The following is a 23,704-nucleotide window of genomic DNA, read 5'->3' on the forward strand; positions in this document are numbered from 1 at the left end:
TTCCCTCAAAGTGTATTGTGAAGATTACATGAGTAACACCCATCTATTGTTTAAGACAATGCTAAGAACATAGTAAGCATTTAACAAACACCAGCAATGATCACTACTAGCAAAATGTGAGGAAACCAGGTTAATCTATCAAAAGGGAAAAAAATTTACCACAGATAAGTTAGGATAGTGGTCAATGGAGTTTAAAGGTTATTTTCATGACCCCTTTAAAGCAGTGAGTTCTAAAAGACCTCCAAAAGGTGGTTCCTCTTGTTTTACAAGGAGGGAGAAGAAGCATAGCTATTAGGTTCCTCAGACTCAAGATATAACTATAGAGAAGTGGTGGTTCTACACCTTTGGAGAGGGTTAGTAATATAAAAAAAGAGAACCCCTGCTGTTCTTTCACGACCTAGGTGTAGTCAACCAAGGTGTAGTCACCAGGGATATATCCCTTAGGAGGGACTTGGCAACTAGATTTGCCTGTAGTTGGACGCAAAAGGCCTACTTTATAAAAATCAAAAGGGGGTAGAGGGGAAGATAGACAAAGTCATGCTCTTTGAGATTTTCCCTTCCTGGTTTGTTCTCAGTTTAGAAAGAAAGAAGGGAAAATAAATAAGAGGAAACTCTGTAAACAGTTAATAGGTAAAGGTAGCTCAGAGCAATGTCTTAGAAAGTAGTGACCAAATACTGTTCTCAATGGACGAAGCAGAAATCATTCTAAATCATTTAACTGAAAACAGTTAAAACTGAAAATAAAAATATTTTGTTAATCTACATCAAAACATTTTTCATCATCAAAGTTTGTATCTTAAGAGTACTTCAGACCAATTTTTGCTGCCCTGCCCTTACCCCTTGGGTACCCGTTTTATAAGGAAAAAATTTAAAAGCTGGGAGAAATCAGGAGAAAGGATAAGCAAGGTACATGGACATTAATTCCCAATCTAGATCAATGATAAATTGCTTGTACTGGATTTGGATGGGTTGGGAATTAATTCCATAGTGCCTTTTGCGTTTCTTTGTCTTCATTCCTAATAGTCCTATCATACTTCTAACCTTTTAAAGGAAGAATTTGGAAGGCAGAGATGTTTAGAATTCAAGCTTTAATGCTATGCTTTTCATCATGAAATAGAAACAAGACAACTTTTTGAGAGAAAAAAATGCTCTCACCAAGAAGTGGTAAATGGAGGTAGAGGTATAACAAAACCAAGGCAGAAAAGCAGCACTCATCTCACATTCCACTCTATTTGGACTTCATACAAAAGAAGTCAGCAAAGTTCTAACCCGTGGAGTCTTCTGCTCATTTATAAGACAAAATGCCACTGAGAACAGACAGGTTTTCTGAACACCAACATGCAAAAGGGAAGACTTCAATTCTAAGCAGTTCACATTCAAAGGTTAAACTATTTACAAACCATGCGCCTGGGTTCTGGTTTGCCTAACACAAAAAGCATGCACAAATGCACATATCACCCCCTTCTATTTTGGAAGACAGAACTCCTATTACCCAGTTCGTCTGGAGATACAGGTAGATTAAAAGCAAAAACCAACAATAATAAAACACACACACAAAACCATGCCTATTTACCTTGAATGGGATAAGAATAATGTGCTGGGCTTGGCTGGCTTGTGGTTAACCCTGTAGTGCAGGTAAGAACACTGTGTTGACTTGGAGATGGAGTCTGAATTAAACCACTTTCAGGTTTCATACCTGGCCACAATGCACCTGAATCAGATAAATTGGACCAATTACAAACAATACACTGGGACTGAGGAGCATGGTTATGCTTTTAAACATCAGCCAGTAATTTAAAATCTAAATCTTAAAAGAAAAATAAATTTGCTTGTAAGAAAAAATTACTGATTCTCCCATTTACAATGTACCACAAGCAAATACAATTTCAAAGAATTGGGGAGTGGAGCCATAGAAACAAAAATCTTGTCAAAACTCCAATAGTGATATATATATATATATATATATATGAATATATATATTCATTTGAAATGAATATATATATTCATTTCAGTGGTTGGGGAAATTGACCAGGGTTCAAAAAAAGAGCTACTGATACCCAACCAGAGTATTTGTTGTAAAGAGTGCCTGATGTTCATGTACAGCAATAAATCATTGATCTGCATTGTCAAAGTGGGAGACATTCCACATAAGTTTAAAATTCACTTACCCATTAAACAAGCACCAAACTTTTCTAAAGTGTATTAAATACTTCTCTGCCTTCTTAAGCTGGTTATTTTGTTACCTTTGTTTCTTCTGATTAAGAAAGACATACCTGCTTACTTTTATAAATTAAAAACATTACAGAAATATGTAACTTAGAAAAAACAAAGTCATGTAATCCCATCACCCAGATTTAAGCACTATTAAGTTTGCAGAAGAGTCACTCAGGTTTCTTCTATGTACTTACTAACCTTTTTTCTTCTTTATATAAAAATTAAAAATATATTATACATACTGTTCATAATTTGCTTTTTCACATACCTCTAAGAGACATCTTTCCATGTCAGAACATATAAATCTATCTCATACTGATAGACATCATAGCTGTTCACTTTTATTCTATTTTTATCACAATGTTCCTGAGCGACAATCTTTCTAAAATATATTTATATCTCTTCCTGCCTTCTTGGCAGGGAGGAAATAGTAAGCGTACCTTTAGATTTTCTCAGAATTACTTCTACAAAGATAAATATTGTGCTGTGCTATATAACTTATAGAAACAGGCTATTGTGATATGTGAAGACATTTGCTTAGAACTGAATTATGGTTCTGTGATTTTTAGATTCTTGTATCACTTTGTCTTTTCTCTGTGATCTGTCACTTCTTGACAATCTCCTGTCTCTGCTTGTATCTATCTCCCTTTTCATTTGTAGTAAACTAGGAAACCATAAACAAAGCTTTGCTTCTATATGAGAGCTCAAGGTTTTCCTTTATGAGTGAATAGTTTTTGTGATAATTTTGGGTATGCAAAAGTCTATTTATAAAAAAACCTTACTGTCTGGTTACTCACTGTGTTCTGAATAGCTATGGTTGCTGGATCAGTGTAAGTGAAGTTGCAACTTTGGTTCAAGAAGGTACATCAGTCAAATAAATTCCAGGTAAGAAGTCAATACCAATGTCAGCCACAGCTTCAAATTCAACATTAGCTCATTTCATTTACTCCTAATCTGATAAGGAATTTATAGAAATATAATGCTTTAATAATAAGAACCTCTGCTTCACCAGGGCACTGAGATATCTTAGTGCAACTCAGATCTGTAACATTTGTTGAAAAAGTAAATATTAGAATAGTAAAGGGGAGATGTAAAAATCGTAAAAGGTTGACAATGGGACATGGTAATTGCATTGGCCCAAACTCAAAGCATTTAAAAAAAAAAAAAAAAAAGCCATATTCTTTTCTCAGCTATTAAACACATGAAATGACTTATTTGAGGAGCTTGAGGAATATCAACATCTCTAGCATGAATTAGGATTGCCCCCACTACCCCCAAGTTCAAGATCATTTAAAAAATCTTGTCTAGGTTAGCCACTACTAAAGTTCTTGCTATGTATAATTTTCAATAAAAAATATTTGATTTGAATATTAGTGCCATGATTCTGAATGGTATCACAATTTCTAGAAAACAAATCACTATTTCAATGTCATAATAACTTTCAGACTTAATTGTAATCAATGTGTTTTTCCTAAATGGGTTCTGAACTAGAGGTGTTAGATTTGTGAACATGTTTATTATTATGCTATACTAAAACACTATCTTATTAGTAAAAATAGTATTAACTGAGAATGTTTTGTTACCCTCATTATTTAGTATTTTTTTAAAGTTTCAAAATGTAAAATGTCTACAAATTGGTCCTTTTTATAAGGTCAAAAATTAGGGCAAAATGTCCAAGACACATAGGGGAACAGTTAGTTTTCAATGTTTTTGACCAGAAACACAAAGTAAATATTTAACATGCAATTATTTTATGTAGACTAGAGGAATAAAAGACAATATGGACACTGCCTCCAGCATTACTGTAGTCCTGTCTGTAAGCATATAAACAGCTTCCTTTAAAAGCACCCTTCTAAGAATTCCAAGTAATAGGTAGTATGATTTGGCTGTAGAGCACCATTCCCCACAGCAAATGATGAAACCAAATCCTGGTTTCCTGACTACTAGTCCACTGCTGTATGCCTACAACTTACAAAGTGTCTCAAGTCATTTTAAGCACAAAAAGCCTGATTGTGGAGCAATAGCTGGTCTAACAATGGAAAAGGAAGTCTGTCTGTGAGTGCTATCCTCCTGCTGCCCCAAACTGGGGTCTTATCGTAAACTTTACCCAAATCTCTGAGCACAAATATCTGTCACTATGGGTTAGTCAATAATCAAACTAATCTGAGGAGTTCAGTTTATAGTAACACATATCAGAGTAGTGGATCTTTAGAGGTTAGTTTGGTTAGGAGTTGAAGTACATGTTAATGCTCGGAAAAAAACCACATGAAAGACTATCTTGGCTTGCTGATTTAATAGCTCACTGGGATGAGCTATTATAAATACCAAGTAATTTAATCTGAGTACTTATCCTAATTATAAAATAAGTAGATTATATTATAGAAAATTAGGAAAATACAGAGTGTAAAGAAAAATTCACATAGTCTCACCACACACCAAAAAATATAAGCAGTTCTCACTGTGCATGGTTCTGTGGTAACTGAGATGAACTGTATAGTGCCTCTATTGTTAAGTTCACATTTTTTCTTCCAAATTAGTCTTTATGTACATATTTTTAAAATATACTGACTGGGGATATTATATTGTATTTTCAGTTTTACATACTGCTTTTTTCAATTAATAGTAATCTATTTTCTCAAGATGCTAAATATTCTTTAAGAATGTGATTTACGCCCAGCTGCAGTGGCTCAGTTGGTTGAGCATCGTCCCGCAAACCAAAAGGTTGCTGGTTTGATTCCCGGTCAGGGCATATACCTGGGTTTTAGGTTTGATCCCTAGTTGGGGAGCTACGGAAGGCAACCAACCGATCAATGTTTCTCTCTCACATAGATATTTCTTTCTCTCTCTCACTCTTCCTCTCTTTAAGCATGTCCTCCTGTGAAGATTAAAAAAAACCAAACAGAATGGCTACAGTTTTCCATTCTATGGATACACTGCAACTGAACACAAACCTTTCCATTGATGATGTATGTTGTATCCAATTTTTTGCTATTATAAATAATGCTGCAATGAATATTGTAGTTAGTAAAGTGTTGTGGTTATCTCTAATTAGTTCCACAGGATAAATTCCTCGAAGTGAAATTACTGAGGGAAATAGTATGAACATCCTTAAGGCTCTTAATATATAGTCAAATCTCTCTCTCACATTAAAGTTCTTTTAAAAGAAGTTAGAACAGTGGCAGCTAAGGCAATCTTTTATGAGCCCCTAAAAATAAATGATTTCCCTTTTCCTCACACATTCAGGTCTCACTAGAAGTTAAACTTGCCATCCTCTTTCTGCCGTCCCACCACATTTCTACATAGCTCTGAAAAGAAGATGACCACTATTGCTTTACTTATAAAGATTACTCATAGGCTTCCTAGATTTCCTCTAGTCTTTTCTCCATTCTTCAAGAAGAAACTTTTAAATTTCAAACTCAACTCTGAGACTATATTTTTCATATAGGCCTAAACCAGCAGTTTTCAACCTTTTTCATCTCCTGGCACATATAAACTAATTACTAAAATTGTGTGGCACATGAACAAAAATATAGGTATAATTTTGATTAAAAAAAAAAGAAAGAAAAGTAAAAGTAATTACCTACCCTTTTTGCTCCAAAGTGACTTTTTAAAAAATCAGGTGCTTATACTTATATATAAGGATTGCTGATACCAAGAATTAACCAATCAGATGCAACTGTATTATGTGACGGGACCAATAAGATACAACTTTATTATATGACCTATATGTTTGTTTATGGTTTGGCACTTCACACTGAAAGGCTACTGTTGTGTTGGCTGTTGTTATTTCTTTATTTGACAATCTAAGGGAAAAGAGACTAGTGTCCTTGACTAAATAGTCAGGTATTGCATGCTTAAAAAAATTCTTGCGCACCCCAGTTGAAAATCGCTGACCTAAGCTATGAGCACTTCTGGAGTTAAACAGACTTGAGTTCAATTCTAATCCCAGGCATTTACTAATTGTATGACCTCAGGCTAGTCACTTCACTTAATCCTTCTAAGCCTGTTTCCTTATCTATACAAAAAGTTAATGCTACTACTTACTTCTTAGTACTGTTCAGAGGATTAAAGAAGACAAAACGTAAAGTGTGAAGTACTTATTCTTAGCATACTGCCCAGTATAGTAAGGACTCAATACATATTAGACAATATTATTACAATGAGATTTTCTGAAGCCCTTTTACACCTGAAATAACAGATTGGCTAATTTAGTTTTAGTGCTTACAGGCAGCATTAAGATGACAAAATTTCCAAAATCTTCACAAGAAGAAAGAAATGTTCTATATTTGAGTGAACACATTAAAAAAAAAAAAAAGCCATGTTATAACATAGGAAAATGTCTTTAAAACAGTCACTTTAAAAAGTATTCCAATCATCTCTTTATAAATTATGAGAATATGCTATATCATTCACATTACTGCAACCTAAATCTCTCTCCAGTAAGTCTCATATATAACTTAAAGTCAAATTAAACTAATGATTACCTCTCTCTGAATTACAGGTAAATGGATTTATAAAACAAGTTTCCCTGGCCCCCAAATAGTACACAAAAACAGATTTATAAAACAGCCTGTTATAACCAATATTACTTTACAATATAAACACCGTTTCCTTCAAGTTTTTAACAAGGATTGATCTATTTTACAGAATTTTCTTTTTTTCTTTAATATAGAGAAAATGTAGCGATCACAAAAACTACCCTAATATCTAGGACCTACATGCACATGGCACTGTTAGGCATTCCATAAACTGAATTCAGATGTGTCATAGAAGTTTTCTTTAACACTGAACAATAAGAATGATCAACTACCCAACAATATCATAAAGGGCTTTGAACTTGCTAATAATAAATTTAAATCAAAACAGAGTTAAAAAACAATGTGAAAATACTTTATACTTGCTAGCCTATTACTAGCTAGCTAATAAAAATTCAGCTTTAAGATACACAAGAAGAAATAAACACAAACATAATCACAGAGATTTCTGCTTCCAAAAGGACTGTTCAGTCTTGGCTAGTTAAATATATGACAAATGCAAGATTTTAGTATACTGGCTGAAACTGACAGGCATATAGGTAGGCATGGACTACAAACAAGGAAACAAGAGCATTTGTTTCTCTTCTCTTGTGAAGTTACCAACAATCACTATCATGAAACATAGCCCCCAATTTTTGTTTCTAGTAGTTGTTAGGAGCCAAGGAATGCCTAAAAGTAAGAAGGCTGTCACTATCATAAAAGATTAGCAAAATGGGCCAGGAAAAGTAGCAATGTAGAAACCAGAAGCAGGCAACACTAATACATCCATAATCTGGGGAGATCTGTTTGGAAGATTTTTCTAATTCCCAGCTAGTTTCGGTAGAGGCTACAGAGATAGAATTTTATTAACATATTGCATATTTAAAAATAATACAGTATTCTCTCAACTTTTTGACACCAGTTCTAGGAAGGCAGGGAAGAGGTAATAAAGCACACTAAATATATCAATTTACATACACAGAGACAAATCAGTGCAGATATTAAGTGTACAAAGAATCTCAAACTGTCTTCTAGTAAATAATTTAATTTACAGTTCGTGTCCAAGATACCTAAAACCAAAGAACAAAATTTTCTATGTACGTAAAGTTGTACAAAATTGGGGATTTCCCCCACTATAAGGCATATTCTATCTGGATATTTAGATTACCTGGCTTCAGCAACAAACTAGTTACCTCAAAATACATTTATTGTTTACCTAACCAGGTACCACGTTTTGTATAAAGTAAAATCAATAGTAATTTCTCAAAGGTTTTCCACAAACACTTAGAGAATCCAAGTTTTACAGTCAAGACTTAGTACCTTAGAAATTTTGGTAGCTAACTTTGGTAGATAAACAAATGAGTACTGAAAAATTATGATTTTATATTACATGCATCAAATATACTGTCAGAAAGTTGCATGCCCAACTTCTATTACACCTATAACTGAGTAGGTGCTCTGCAAAGAACAACTCATTTCTCTGCTTCCTGATCAGCCACGCTTGCTTTTTGGAGAAAGACCAAAGTTTCTGGGGGATAAAAATCAATATTCTTAAAAACAGCTTAAAATAGGATGCCTTACCAAAAGGAGGTAGTCCATACGTTTGGGTTGCCTGAGGGTAGACAGCATACGGTTGAGACTGCTGTAGTGTCTGGTACTGAGTCTGCCCAGGATAAGCAGTTTCCGAAACAGGAACTGAGAGGATATGTGCATAAGGTCTAGAAAAGTTCAAGAAAACAAAAACTTGCACGTGTAATTTATTTTAATAATGAAAAATAGGGGGAACAGCTAACACCACTAAATGCAAAGAATCAGCAACGAGGAGACTAACTTTCCACAAAATGTCTCTCACTGTAGTCAAAAAGTAGAGCTAATATTTCCTTTCCAGGTTCTACTACAACCTACTTAAGAAACAATTTTATGGAAAATTTATTATTTTCAAATATCCTCCCAAGGTCCAATTACTATGCTATAAAAATTCATGGTAAGCCATATGTATAGCCCCTATGTGAGATACAAGGATGGATTAAACTTGTTTATGCCCTTATGTCTACATATAGAATAAAACTCTAAAATAACAGAAAATTGGATAGAGCAGGCTTCACAACTGGCTCTCGTTCTCCACCGAGCCCTCTGGGCCAAACTAAAGCCTTAAGAGGAAAAGTGGGGCTTGGAAAAGAGGGTGAGGCTGGTAGGAATGGGCCCCAATATGGACAGATCAAGCCCATAAAACAGGAGCCAGATAACTAAAAAAATCTGGGAAGTCCCAGATAGGACTTAGAATTTTCCCACTGATATTTAGATCAGAGTACACTGCTACTAGTTGGTGCCAACCACATCAGGTTTACCTAGAGATCTGGATTCAGCAGTGAAACTTCAGGGAATAGAGACTAGCTAGATGACTTGGTTATTTCATGAAATAAGATGATCCCAAATTTTATGCACTGAATTTTTAGATAACAGTTATATGATGAGTTATACTGCACTTAAAATACAAGTGTCACATGTACCATGTAAGTAATAATGATAAAATCCTGGAGGAAAGGGGTGTATCAGAAGGCAAAAAGATTCTTTTCAGGTTTGGGGGAGAAGAAAATGAAGGAAGGCTATAAAGAAGTGGTATGTGAGCTAAGCATATAGGATGTGCAGGAATGGGAATGAGAGAGTGTTCTAGGAAAACAAAAACTCTGGAAAAGGTACACAGGAAGGAAAGCAAGGGCTTCAGCCTGCAAGAAGCACAGATTATACTAAGGGAGGTATAATAAAGAGAAGGGAAGTAGTGAGAGAGAAAGATAGATAGCAAAGACCTTGAATACCAGGCTAAAAGAGTTCAGACAAATCTGAAACAAGTGGGAGTCGCTGAAATTGTTGAGCAGTGACAAGATCAGAGCTGCTCCTTAATAAAGATTAGTTTAACACTACTTTGTAAAATGGATTAAAACTGGAAATAAGATGTCCAGGTAAAAAAGTTATATAGGAGGTCTGAATTAAGATAGAAGGCATAGCTAATAAGGTATCCTAAATACACCAGGTATGCAAATCCTTTTTGAATGAGTAAATGAATTTGGAATATGCAACATATTCCCATCTCCGTGGATTCTAAGAGACTGAATATGAAAATTTTCATTCTTTTTAACCAGATCTGAGACCAGGAAATAGCTCAGGTTGCAACTGTTAATCAAACTGCATGGGATATTATTTAAAATCTTAGTGATTAATCTCCAGATATATTGAAGACCATACCCTATTTCATATAGTATCTTTACAGCTCAAAGTATTTTGTTAACTCCATAATAATCTCAGAGAACAGGTTTAGTCACCTCACAGAAGAAAAACACATGAAAATGACTGGCCCAAGGACACTGTTAGTGTTAATACCAGATTAGAATTTGGAAAACTCATTGAGTTAACTTTTTAATTAGTGTACTTTTTAACTGATGCAATATCAAGGCACAAAAAGATGGAAAAATGCCAGTCTACTTTTTACAACAGCCCACAGGCACCACTCATCTCTGTTGCCAATTTCTATGTATCCTGCATTATGTAAGCACAGAAGAATATATCCTAGCTTAATAAGCACACTTGTATGTATTTATGTATATACAGGCTCACTATCAATGTACGACTGGTAGCTTGAAATATGCACTGTTCTGCACCTACTCAACTGGTAGGTGATTAACTTGGTGGATCTTAAATGCTAATCTTAACACCTTGAAGGCTCAAAAATGTTGCCTCTTAGTGACTTCAACCCATTAAACCTGTCTAACTTCAAGTCCACTTCTACTCTGAGGATATTCCTCAGACAAGAAACTGAACATAGAATAGGCTGAGAAGTCCCACGATGAGGCTGGCTTGAGCTGTTTTTATTGATCTGTCCATCAAGGTAAAGAAAAGAAAAAATGATCAGAAGTCAATCAGTGATATGCTTGGATCACTAACAGTATTTTTCATTTTCAATGCCTATTCATTTAGAGCAAGCTCCCCGGTAACAGTGATCTTTTCCAGGCAACCATCTACTTTTTAAAAGGATATTATAGCCCTGGCTGGTGTGGCTCAGTTGGTTGAAGCATCCTCCCATACACTAAAAGGTGGCAGGTTCGATTCCTGGTCAGGACACATACCTGGGTACTGGGTTTAATCCCCAGTCAGGGCATGTATGGGAAGCAGCTGACCGATCTTTCTCCTCCCCCCACCCTCTAAAATCTATAAAAAGCATATCCTTGGGTAAATGAATGAATGAATGAATGAATAAAAAGATATTACATAGACTCCATATTTGGAGGGAATAAAAAAATTGGAATAAGGACTGAGAACAAGAGGGGTGAAAATAAATTAAATGTCAACTTACTGAGTTAAATATCAGGTTAAATTTTGCAAATAACCTAGAGAAAAACCATATAGATCTTGAAATAATTATTCAACTTACTTTGCAGAATACATTTGTGAGGTATAATCATTGGATGAGCGAGGGATGTAATCGGTGCATGTCATAACTGAAAGAAAGATATCACCAGGTAAAAAGTTAGAACATTTCTAAATGAAATGGAAAAATTGTATATCTCACTGTATAGTCTTTCAAACTAAATTACAGAAAACAGCTTGGACATCAGAATTTAGAAAGACTATGTAATAGAAAATACCTCACTCTTCTAATATTGGATTTAGAGACTTTTAGACAGTAAAAGAAGCCAGAATGTGAGGGGTATGGAAAAGGGCTGAAGATTAATACCAAGTGATTGCTACATTCACCCTTCACTGATTTAAAACCACAGATGGAGCACCCTAAGCTCTCAGCTATGCCTATAGGCAAACTTAAAAAGCAGGATGCCTGGCCAGGTGTGGCTCAGCGGTTGAGCGTCGACCTAGAATCCAGACGATTGGGGTTCGATTCCCGGTTGGGGCACATGCCCGGGTTACAGGCTTGATCCCTAGTTGGGGGCGTGCAGGAGGAGGCCGATCAATGACTCTCATCATTGATGTTTCTATCTCTCTCTCTCCTTCCCCCTCTCTGAAATCAATAAAGATATATTTTTTAAAAATTATTAAAAAAAACCAGGATCCATATCTAGGAAACCACATCATACATCTTCAGCTATTCATTCTATGGGTGCTTACTCTCTATTTTGGCCATGTGAGTGACTTGCAGGAAGACAGATTTAGGGGGAAATACCCAATTTTATTCGAAAACTATTGCTACTGCTATGTATAATCAGCAGCAGGAAAGATGTAAATATGCTTCTATATTACTGTTTTTTTCAGCTTGTGGTAAAGGTTTTAAGCTTGGCAAAGCAGAGGCAGACCTGAGGAACCAATGTGATGCTCCGATAACTTAGCAAGTAAAGAGACTTTCATAGCTAATGTCTTCCTAACTCTCATGACTTCATCTAGAATAGCTACAGTGAAGGCTTGGCCCTCATGATTTCATCTTGGATAAATGCTATAAATATTCAACTCAAGTTTGACAGTTAGCAAAATCCTATCCATTAGGCACGATTTCAGTCCATGCTGTAGATTGAGTTACATCATAAAGCTTGTACCAGACTTCTGAACTGTTCAAGAGTTCAGCATCTATACATCTATAAAGGAGGTTGCTCTACTACAAATAGGGTCTAGGAGTGAACCAACTAAATTTATGTCTAGTTGGGATCCCTGAATGTTTGACCCAAAAAGGGAACTTTGCTCAAGAGCATACGAGAGGAATATTCATGCACAAAAGTAAGACAAATCAACATCAGTAAGTTTATCATAGGAGATCTTGTCCATTGCCATTGTTCAAGGTCTTTAACAATAATGACTGGAAATTTGTAGGTAGCATTCATTCATAATCATTTTGACAGAAATTAAGGAAATCTCAATTAGATGTAAAGCTCTTACTATCCATCACAAAGAATGTAAGTTCATCTGAATTCTGCATGATGGTCCCTTCTCTGCTGACAAGTACTTTCAAAAACCCAAACCTTTCTCCTCCTCTGACTTAAGTTAATTCTAGAAGAGATCGACAAAATATCCTAGGAGATTTAGGCCAATTTTTACTTTTTTAGAGAACAAATGAGCCTTGATCTTTGCAGTATTTAGAAACTATGAAAGGATTATAAAGAGTTAAGGCATAACCTGCTATTATAGTAGAGTAACAGCAGTGGAGATGAGGCAAAACCTTGAAATATATTCTGTGGGTAAAGCTAATAGGACATTCTGATGGATGATTATGTAAGGAATGAGAAAAACAGGGAAAAAGATAATTTCTAGGTTTCAGCTTAAGCAACTGGAGGGACAGTGAAACCACTTCCTAAGTGGGAAAGTTGGAAAAAAATAAATTTGATGGCGGCTAAGGGAATAAAAAGCTTTCACACATTTTAAGTATGGCTTTCCTTTGAGAGCTAAGCGGAGATGTCAAACAGACAGTTGAATACACAAATTAAACCAGAGGAGAAGTTAGACTGGAAATATAATAATGGAACAGAGGATGCAGAAAGAGAAAAGATGGTGGACTAGAAACAAGTCCTGAGGGCCCACCTAAACTCAGAGTTCAGACAGAAAGAAGGGCCAGCATAGGAGAAAGATGGGAGGAAAATGAGTGAGAGCCAGGATATGAGAAGAGAGAAATGTCCACTAGAACTAGTACCTGCAGTTACTGAAAGTAACTGATGACCCTGACAAGAGCAATTTCCTTAGAAGAGTGGTAATAGAAGCTACATTTGAGAGGGTTGAAGAGTGAATGGGAAGTGAGAAACCAAATGAGGGCAACTCTTTTCAAAGGTTCCAATGAGTCATGGAACAAACAGGTCTACAACTAGTGGGGATATGAAGCCAAAGGAAGGTTTTGTTTGTATTAAGATGGTAGATACCAGATCATGTGTCTTTACTGACAGGAAGGATTAAAAAGAGAAGAACATGATGATGCAAGAGTGGTGTTAGGATAACTAGTAGCAAGGTCCTAGGGGAAAGTGAGAAGGGATAGGATATGGAGCACAAATAAAAGGCCTTACCTTTGACAGGAGCAAGAATACGATTTCCATTCTGACAAAAATGATGCAAGAAAACATGAGTACAAACACAGGTAGGTTTGAAGATTTGGTGGTGGTGGGATGATAAGGGAGTTTCCTGTCTCACAGCTTCTAATCGAGGAGGAGTCATTAGTTAAAAATGAGAAAAGGTGAGTATGGGTGCTTTGAGGGGGAAAGAAGTGGTGTGAACTATCAAAAAGTAAAACTCATTAGGGAAATGTAGTAAAATTTCCAAACATGCTAGGTGCCTACTTGAGGTCCTGTGATTAGTCAGCTAGGTATATAATTTATTCAATGTTTGGCTATTTGAATGCACTGACAGAGAAGGTAGAAAGTTGGATTAAATTAGAACTAGGGTTTAGAAAGGAATGTACAAGAGTCAAGGTTTTTGAAAGTATTTGTAAGGAAGTAATTATAATAAAGAACTATAGAATCTATGCTGAGTAAGAAGGGTTATGAAGACAAGAGGGATATGGTGGGCACTGGATAGGTCATCTACATGGATGTTGAAATCACCAAGAATATTAAGAGTCTGATGGATAAGAAAACAAAGAAGATCCAGTCTTTTTAAAGAGTGAAATGACTACAAGTTCGACCAGAGGTAAAAACAAAGGTAAGGGGAGGCATAAATGTAGACTTCAAACAAATTAAGAGTTTTTGAAGGAAAATAGAAATGATTCGGAAGGAGCAAAAAAATTTAACTTACTTTCTGGCTCTAAAGTAAGGTAAGGAAAAGGTCTTTTCTTGTAGATGAGTTGGACATTCAAAAAACTAGAAGAGAGCCATGGCCGGGTAGCTCATTGGTTAGAGCGTCATCCCAATATGCTAAGGTTGCAGGTTGGATCCCCAGTTAGGACACATACAAGAATCAACCAATGAATGCATAAATAAGTGGAACAACAAATCTCTCTCTCTCTCACGTCAATAGAGAGGAGACATTTCATTGATTAGAGCAGTTTCCCACAGTATGGAGAGTTTCCTACATGCATCAGATTGCTTAACCGTAACTATCTTCTTGAAAATATAGATTCCCATCCAAATCAGATCTACTGAATGATAAATCTCTGAAGATGAGGGTGGAATTCTATATTATAAACAGGCACTCCAGATGATTCTTAGATACATTAAAAGTTTGAGAACGACTAAAATAGTACCTTTGAGAACGTAATATATGCAACTCAAGACATACCTGTGATGTTTTTTTTAAGTCATGCTATTTTTTAATACAATGGAAAGTATATAAAATTAAGCATAATCATCTTGAGAAGAAATATCCCGAAACAAGTGTCTTTTTTAAACTGTCTTACACAACTTTATTCTTTTAAAGTCTGTGGTAAAATAAGGAAAGGCATAGCCATTTAGTTTCAGGGAGGACTATTTGCCCTATAAAGGCAATCTGTGGAAGCGGGTATACAGGAGAAAGCTTATGTCTCCACAAGAAAACAAACAAACAAATAAACGAAAAAACAGAAACAAAAACAGAACACTACACATTTCTGCTTAAGGCATGAATATAACTATTCTGCAGGAAAGTGAGGGTTGGTAAGTGGAGGGGCATATCTTACTGAGCTGAATATCCTCAGGGCCCAGTATCAATCTTGGGCTGTCAGGGGATTACTTTTCCTTTTTTGGCCTGGATTGATAGGTAGTATCATTTGGTTATGAGAAAGATAGAAAAATACCAAGCCCTCAGGAGTAGCAGTCAGAGGTTAGCCAACAAACTTTTCTGAGTCTGAGTAAGGCACTCTTACCTTTAAAACATCCAACATCAAAGCAAATATAAAATCACCAAGGGAGACTCCTTGGGTGAGTGAATTCCATGTGACTTTGTTCCTCAGCTGGTATGTCAATAAGGTTTATAGGAAAGCACAAGTATGTGTGTGTGTGTATACATACACACACACACACACACACACACACACACACACACACGCACACATATTAAAAGGAAATCTTCTGGACATCCTGGGACAAACAAAGCAATCAGTGAAAACCAATTATAAGAGAATAGCATCACCTGGTTTATAGGAATACCGCTTCTGTCATGCAGAGACTTTGGTACTTACTTTCCTCTGACATGGTAAGGTTTGAAGCAAGGCTTGAAGTTTCAGGTTTCTGATCATTGACTTCAGGGTTGCTTACTTGACTGGGAGAACCAAAATGAACACATTAGTCCCTGACTGACATGCTGCATTGCTAAAAGTGGTTAAATCAAACCCATTTCTTCCAAGACTATACAAAAAAGAAAGAGGTAAAGTAAGTCTTCCTCGTGATATCCTTATTCTTGGTTTTTAGCAGCTACCTGAAGAGCTATGGCCAGGGTTAGTACCTACAGCATTCTACTGTTCTTTCTCATATCTCTAGACTCCTTCAGTTTTTACATCACTCAGAAATTCCAGCTAAGTCACAAGCAAGTCAGATTTTCTCTAAAGACAATGTGGTAAAAGAAAAATTCCACAACATCTAAAAATGCTTTAAGACAATGGTTCTCATAATAACTTGAGAAGTTTTTTCAAGTTTTACATGCTTGCTTCCAAGAAGGAGTTCTGAACCTTAAAATGGCTCGTTCCACTGTATTTCCCTTTTCTCCAAAAATGAAAAAAAAAAGAAAAAAAAGAAATTTTTCTTATTTAACTTATAAAGAAAATTAAGAGAACTTATAAAAGTAAATTATATAAACTGGGAGGACAAGTCATTATGTTAGACGCTTTAATGCTGGGAAGATTCTCACTGAAATTCTGAAATGGAGAATATACCAACTTTCATCACTCACAATGTCCTTCCTCTTTCCTTCTACCGTACTTTCCGCTCTCCAGTTATTCCCTCAGCTATCAGTATAGCACAATCTTTAGGAGGACAGACTGCAGAGCCAGACTGCTTAAGCTCACATTCCATACTCCACTCTACCAAGCCTAGCTTTATGACTTTAGACAAGTCACTGAACTCTGTGCCCTAGTTCTTCAACTGCAACTGTCAATGAGGGGTAATAACAGAACTTACCTCACAGGGTTGTTATAGAGATTAAAGAGCAGAGACTAGAACAGAGTAACTACAATATAATTACAGCTAGTATTACTGTATTACAACTTCTCCCCAGTCCAGGCACCCTTCCCACATTTATGTTCCCGAGGAAGAAATCTGCTTTGCTGTCTACACTGTAGGGAAAAATGGAGGACACTGCACCAGAGGGTCCATATACCTGGAATGATAACACTGACTAAGAGTAGTTTCTATACAAAAAAATTTTTTTAAAGAAATGTTATTTCTATTAAAAAATACACAGCACCAAAATTCTTAAAGCTCTCATATATTTTCTGAACAAATCTCTAATATTCAAGTATAATATCGATAAAGTCCCCCCCCTCCCTGGTATATTCTAAATGTTCAAACAATTTTTCCTTGGATGAGAGAAAGGGAAGAAGGGAAGAAAGGAAGAAAGATAATTTCAGAGAGTGGGAAATAAAACACACCAGGAAAGATAGCTGGACCATCAAGAGTGTTTAAGTGTCTGTTTAAGTTGTAATCATGATAGAAAACTGAGACCAGTCAGCATAGTTTTATGTTTTTCTCTTGCAATGTTCAGGTGATTGGAAATAAGTGTGGAATAGGTAGACAGATGAGTTTAAGCAGGGTTGTGATTTTGCTAGGGAAATACAACACAGAGGAAAAGGGGAGGGAGTTAAGACTATTTGTAAGGGACTGATTAAAGTAACAGATCTTATCATTTAAAAGCAACATAAGATACTGAAGTCTTTTTTTGAGGTACGGGTCAATGGCTGATAGGGAAGATCATTTCACTGGACGTGTAGAGTAAGAACATGGATAGTGTGGCAGTAGAATAAATGAGCTGGAATGTAATGTGGTAGTAAAAGAGGAGGATTCTAGAAATTAAGATGTTGGAGGTGATGCAGTTACTGGTTCTTATAGTTACTGGTTCAAACGACAGGAGATAAGAACTGTGGAAAACTAAAATCCATGGTGCTGTGGAAGCCAGAGTATGAGGTGCATAGAAGCTGCCCCTTTTCTATAAAGGGAGTGAGGCTAATGACTGAGGCTTCCCATATCCATTTGGTAATTAATGCCAAACACCTTGCATTTCCCTTACTTCTGCTTATTCTTCCTATTTCGTATTCTATACATCTGACTAAAAATTATTCACCTTTGTGTCTCCTCCATAGATCACATGAGCTTGGTACATATGGTTGAATAAATAATGAATGAATAAAAAAATAAATTAGCACTTATGTGTTTTAAAAACAAACTTTTGGAGGAAATTTTCATTTTAAACCAAATAATTTCAAAATGTACAGACTAATGTTAAAAAACAAAAAGAGGGCAGTCAACCTAAATCATGCCCATCATCAGCATGTGAAAAAAATTGTAATCATTAAAAAGAAATTCAACTTTACATACCTTAAAGTTTGCTCTCCCGATTCCTGCATCTTGGCTTTTTTAACCTGCAAAAATAAATATACAAAGAAATAATGTAGTGATCTGTTTTTGAAATCATCTAGCTACTCAAATGTCAGGCTAACATTAACTGATAAACTTCAGAATAATTATCTTGTCTTGCTTAGATTTATTTAATCCTTATTATATTTTTGAGTTAGATATGAACAACTTTGTTTTTCACATGCAGATCTTTTGATGAAAAAAGTGTTTGTCAGATTCAAGGTAAAATGTTTATCAAGATTTTTACTCAAGATAAAATGTTTACCAGGATGAAATATCTAAACTTGGATACAAACTCATTAGTTTTAAATTTTAACAGATGCATCCGGCCGGGCGTGGCTCAGTGGTTGAGCATTGACTTAGGACCCAGGAGATCTCAGTTCGATTCCCAGTCAGGGCACATGCCCGGGTTGCGGGCTCAATCCCCAGTCAGGGGCGTGCAGGAGGTGGCCGATCAATAACGACTCTCTCGTCATTGATGTTTCTCTCTCCCTCTCCCTTCCTCTCTCTGAAATCAATAAAGATATATTAAAAAAATTTTTAACAAATGCATAATTACATCACCAAACAGTAAATATGGAACTCTTGATACCATCTCAAAATTTATTTAACAGAAATGTCTTTTTCTTTTTTTTTTGGTTAATCCTCATCTGAGGATATTTTTTACACTGATTTCTAGAGAAAGTGGGAGGGCGGGAGGAACCGGAATGAGAGAGAGAGAGAAAACGAACGAACGAACGATAGGCAGACAGACATCGACTGGCTGCCTCCCGCACACCGCCCGGATTGGGGCCGGGGATGAAACCTACAATCTAAGTACGTGCCCTTGACCGGGAATCCAACCCGAGACCCTTCTGGGCTGACACTCTAACCACTGAGCCACACTAGCCAGGGCTAACAGAAATGTCTTTATACTTAAACTACCTACATACCAAAAATGAAGACAAATTCTTACTAGGTTACCAGTAATTTAAAAAATATTCTTCTTCCCCCCGCCCCAGATTTTCATCCTTTTTTAATTCCTTCTGAGGTAAAAGCATTTACATTGAAACAGTTTAGTTCACAAATGAAAAATCAATGTTTAACACTGCTAACAGACTTACCATATAATCCCTGCTTTCATATTACAAAAAGAATCTGATTTTAGAGCTCTCTGGTTAGAATAACTAGTTATAGAAGAAACATGCTTAGTATGGTTAACCGTATAAATTATGAATACTTACAAGTATTTCAAGCTAACAAAAGAAGGCAAAAATGTTGATAAATAATTTTAAATGGACATAACAGGTGGGAATATAGTTATTTAATATGATTAAATTTAACATTTCAGATACTGTTCACCTTAATTTGGGCAATTATGTCCCTCTGTAAGTCAGGGATAGGAAGCATGTGCTACCTTGGCACCAGAGACAGTTTAACTCAAAGAATACAGACATATTTCACTGGCTTACAAAAGTACAGATTCAACAATATAATCCAGAAACTGAGAGAATGCAAATAGTACAGCTACTTTAGTACTAGTTCATGAAAAGGTTAAACACAGTTACCATATAATCCAGCAATTCCACTCCTAGCTACATAACCAAGAGAAATGAAAACATGTCCACACAAAAAACTGTGCATGAATGTTCATAAAAGCATTATTCAAAATAGCCTAAAAGTGAAAACAACCCCATTATCCATTAACAGATGAATGGATAAATAAAATAATGATAAGTAAATAAAACGAGTACTAAGTTTGATACGTACATTCTAAAACTTTTTCCAATGCATATAATGCTCTTTCAAAACTTGAGGTCAGAGACCACTTATGATATTCATAAAGGAGTACTAAAGTGCTTCCAGTTTGCCAGAAATAGTCTTGGATTATACCTGTTATCCCAAACTGGGTCTGGTTAGTGCCCCCTTTCACTCTTTAAAAGAGTTCCAGGTTAGATAATAATATGAGCTACTTCGAAGTAGTTGAAAAAGATGAAGACTGGGAGAAGACTGAATCAGGGACGTAACTGCTGACTACAGAGAAAACCATTTCTGATTGCAGAGGATTGACTGGCAATAAGGGAAAATGAAAGACAGACCTGTGGCTAGGATTTATGCTGCATTGTTAACAATGACCCGAACAGATCTTAAATCTTTGTTAACAATGACCCAAACAAATCTTAAATCTTAAGACAGAGCAAGTAAGAAGTAGAGAAACAGAGAGGGATAATCCAGTAAGGATGAGACAAGAGATGATGGGATTAAAATAACTCCAATAATAATAATGCCCATCAGTAACATCTCCCTCTATAGACAGGTAAACAGTAGGGTTAAAAATCTTAACTTTATCATCATCAACTTGGGACAGGGCTAGTCTTTCCACTCAAATTTTCCATCTCTACTACAGCCTGTGAAAACTTATTTTTCTCCTCAAAGCCTGACATTGACTCTTCTAATTATTTTTAACGGTCAATAAGTGTTCTGTGTTTTCTTAGATTCCATATTTGTTTATTTGACATTCATTAATCACGGAGCCAAAGTTGTTTGTATCTCTCCTACGATCCAGAGCCCGCATTCTGAACTACCTCCTTTATCTAACTCATACATACCAAGTCAATATTTCCCCTGCTCTAAATCAACTCAGGGCCAGATGGATACCAGACACCTAGTGACAGCCCCCATACTCCAAACCTCCTGGAATTATTCAAACTAACCAATCCTACACTGTTGACCCTGCCTTGCCTTGCCCCATTCACCCTGCCTGTGGAAACCCCAATGAAGGCTGTAGCCTTTCTGTCTCCTGATCAAAATTGGTGCTTCCCCCTTACCCTGCCCTACCCCATGGGTCCTGTGTGGCATGTCATGCCTCTAATTTCTAAGGGAATTGTGAGTAACATTAAACTTTTCTTTCAAATGGCACTGACCTCTCAATGTTGTCACTCAGGCACCTTTAAAAATTAAATTAAACCCAGGCACAAATCAGTAAGAAAATGATGCCCCAAGGCAATCACCATTTATAGTCAACAGAAAATTAGTTTTTAAAGTGCTTTAATTTCTCACCTTCCTTGGAAGTAACAATCAGGTTTTATATGGAATGTTATAGAAACTGAATAAGAAAAGCAAGGAAATGAAGCAGAGCAGAAAAGATGACCCACTAGCAGGTCAGCCTCACAATCTTCATTACCTTAAATAGGTAAGGAGTAACTAACAATACCCATTTCAACAACTTATAAAAGTCTTTTGAAACTATGACTAGACCTTTTACTACATTTAAAACTCAATGATGTAATTTTTCTTGGTACATTTAGTGTCTCTAATTCAGGTATTTGTTCTTATAGCGTATATCCCAGATACACTGCTGAAGATGATTTTTAACCCTACCATTTCCCTGATTATTAATGTCCCACCAGGGGAAGGAATGACATTCCAAATGTTTCAAAAGGCTGTGGTTGTTTTAACAATTGTTTACGTCTTCCTACTTTTATATTTACCTTAAGTGAGAGGGCTAAAAAATATGTCAAAGTAATCATCAGTACACATTTCTCAATGTAAAGAAAAATATTAAAAACCTACTAAAGGAATTTAATATTTAAATGGAAGCTGGTGTCTTCCATCCTTCTGTAATGTAAAGAATACATCCAGTATATGAAAAACATACCCTATTACCTGCTTTCAAAATTCAAATTTTCCTATGTTGGATTTTCATTAAAAAATGGTAAACATGTACCTCTCTATATTCTCTTTTAATATTAAATGCAAGAGGCTTGCTCAGAATAGCAAACTGAATCAGTATTTATTTAACTTCAGAAAAAGAAACTCAAGACAAAAGGAAAAGATTCTTATAATAAAAGTACCTTAAGAGAATGATTATTGCTTTCTTTTTTAAATGCTAAGGATCAAAAAACAAACAAACAAACAAACAAACAAACAAAAAGAAGCCATGGCAAGGCAATAAATCCGTATCACTTGTGGACATTTAAAATGATTTTATTTATTTATACTAAATACTTAAAAGAAATTAAGAATTCAACCTAGTCTCTAGGGTCTTATCTTTTTAGGAATTAGCTAGTGGTCAGATTATACTTTCTTCAAAATTAGGCCAGTTAGGAAAATTTAGGTAAAGGTAAAACTAAATTTTCCGTCAGAAGTGGTAAATAGTGTTTGGTAAATAGATGTCCTCTTTTATTTTAAAAACTGTAAGAATATCCATTGTTTTATCTTTTTTTTTCCTTTGCTGGTCTGTCCCACAACTGACTGACACCCACAGAACATTCTGCTGCCATCTCACCCACCACAATGGCTAATTGCTATGCCCTTCCCTGACAGCTCTGCAGGCCACAGACCAAAGGAAATATCCATTGATTTCTTTTTTTAATGGCATTCCCAAATACAATAGTGATTTTGTAATGCTGAATATTTTAAGCAGACTCCTTAGCATTGTTAGCAAAATATGCATTTAAGAACATATAAAATTGTTTTCTTAGAAGGAAAGTATTAAGGAGTCTTTTTCTTATTTTTATTTCTAATTTGGAATCTGTAGTACAACTAAATAATATTAAAAATATCTACAGATTAGCTTTTCTACAATCAACTTCAAATTATTAAAGGAAATACTTACTGGTTGCTCTGGTAAATCTTGTTCTTCTTCCATGAGGACCAATATTTCTTTATTACACTTATATGACTGTATCAAAACTGTCTCTCAGCAGTCTTCACAGTCTGTTTAAAAAAGAGAGGGAATTCAAAGCTTATGTACTCTTAAAAGCATTATCATTCAGGCCATCAGAGAATAATTTTTTAAAATATTTTGCTACCCCAAGCTTTCCACGTGAGTTCCAATCTCAAAATCTCAAACTTGCACATGGCTTTTCAAAATTGACATGCTACACCAAGTCCAGATAGGAATACGCAATGATTTTTATACTATCTTACAAAAGCCAACACGTGGAACCACTTCTGCTGTACTTAAAACATGGTTACTATAGTGCCTAATGCATTAAACATTTTACAATGTGCTGATAAGTAGGGCAATTTTTTTTTTAGGGTTAGAGTTACATTTTTTAATGATAAAAACTAGCCTAGCAAGTCAGTAAGTTATGATAACATCTAACCTGCTCTCATGTGGAACATTTACATAACGTTAACACAGACACACAGAATTACTTTAAATATAACAAACTGGAATACCAATTAAATACATTCACAATTATCTGTACATATAATTAATTTAAAGGAAAACTCAATTCTCTGGATCTACTTTAATAATGCAAATAAGTGAAACTTTGAATTTTAGAATTAAGAAAAAATAATCATGTAAAGCTGGGACCCAATTTTTTTTTATCTTTTTAATCCTCACCCGAGGATATGTTTTTATTGATTTTAGAGAGAGAGGACGGCAGAGAGAGAGAGAGGGAAACATGGATGTGAGAGAGAAACATCCTTTCCGTATGCACCGTGACCGGGAATGGAACCTGTAACCTAGGTATGTGCCCTGACCAAAAATTGAACCCACCACCTTTTTGGTGTATGGGACGATGCTCC

General features: G+C 35.6%; 1 protein-coding gene across 3 annotated transcripts in view; it reads right to left on the minus strand.

The window, feature by feature from the left end:
• EYA3 (EYA transcriptional coactivator and phosphatase 3) overlaps nucleotides 1-23,704 on the minus strand; it is an 84,253-nt gene that overhangs the window by 31,117 nt on the left and 29,432 nt on the right. Inside the window, exons 2-7 of one of the 3 annotated variants that reach the window (XM_016216849.2) lie at nucleotides 22,782-22,882; nucleotides 18,146-18,189; nucleotides 15,799-15,878; nucleotides 11,155-11,221; nucleotides 8,310-8,446; nucleotides 1,574-1,711 (exon numbers count right to left, since the gene is read on the minus strand). In XM_016216849.2, the coding sequence (XP_016072335.2) occupies nucleotides 1,574-1,711; nucleotides 8,310-8,446; nucleotides 11,155-11,221; nucleotides 15,799-15,878; nucleotides 18,146-18,189; nucleotides 22,782-22,814 (499 nt within the window). In that variant the 5' untranslated portion in view covers nucleotides 22,815-22,882. Of the gene's footprint in view, nucleotides 1-1,573; nucleotides 1,712-8,309; nucleotides 8,447-11,154; nucleotides 11,222-15,798; nucleotides 15,879-18,145; nucleotides 18,190-22,781; nucleotides 23,235-23,704 lie in introns of those variants that run through there. The other 2 variants (XM_016216858.2, XM_087820245.1) reach the window with 2 other exon arrangements.

The sequence above is a fragment of the Miniopterus natalensis genome, chromosome 9 (assembly GCF_054644295.1).
Source record: "Miniopterus natalensis isolate mMinNat1 chromosome 9, mMinNat1.hap1, whole genome shotgun sequence".
NCBI classification, from domain to species: Eukaryota; Metazoa; Chordata; class Mammalia; order Chiroptera; family Miniopteridae; genus Miniopterus; species Miniopterus natalensis.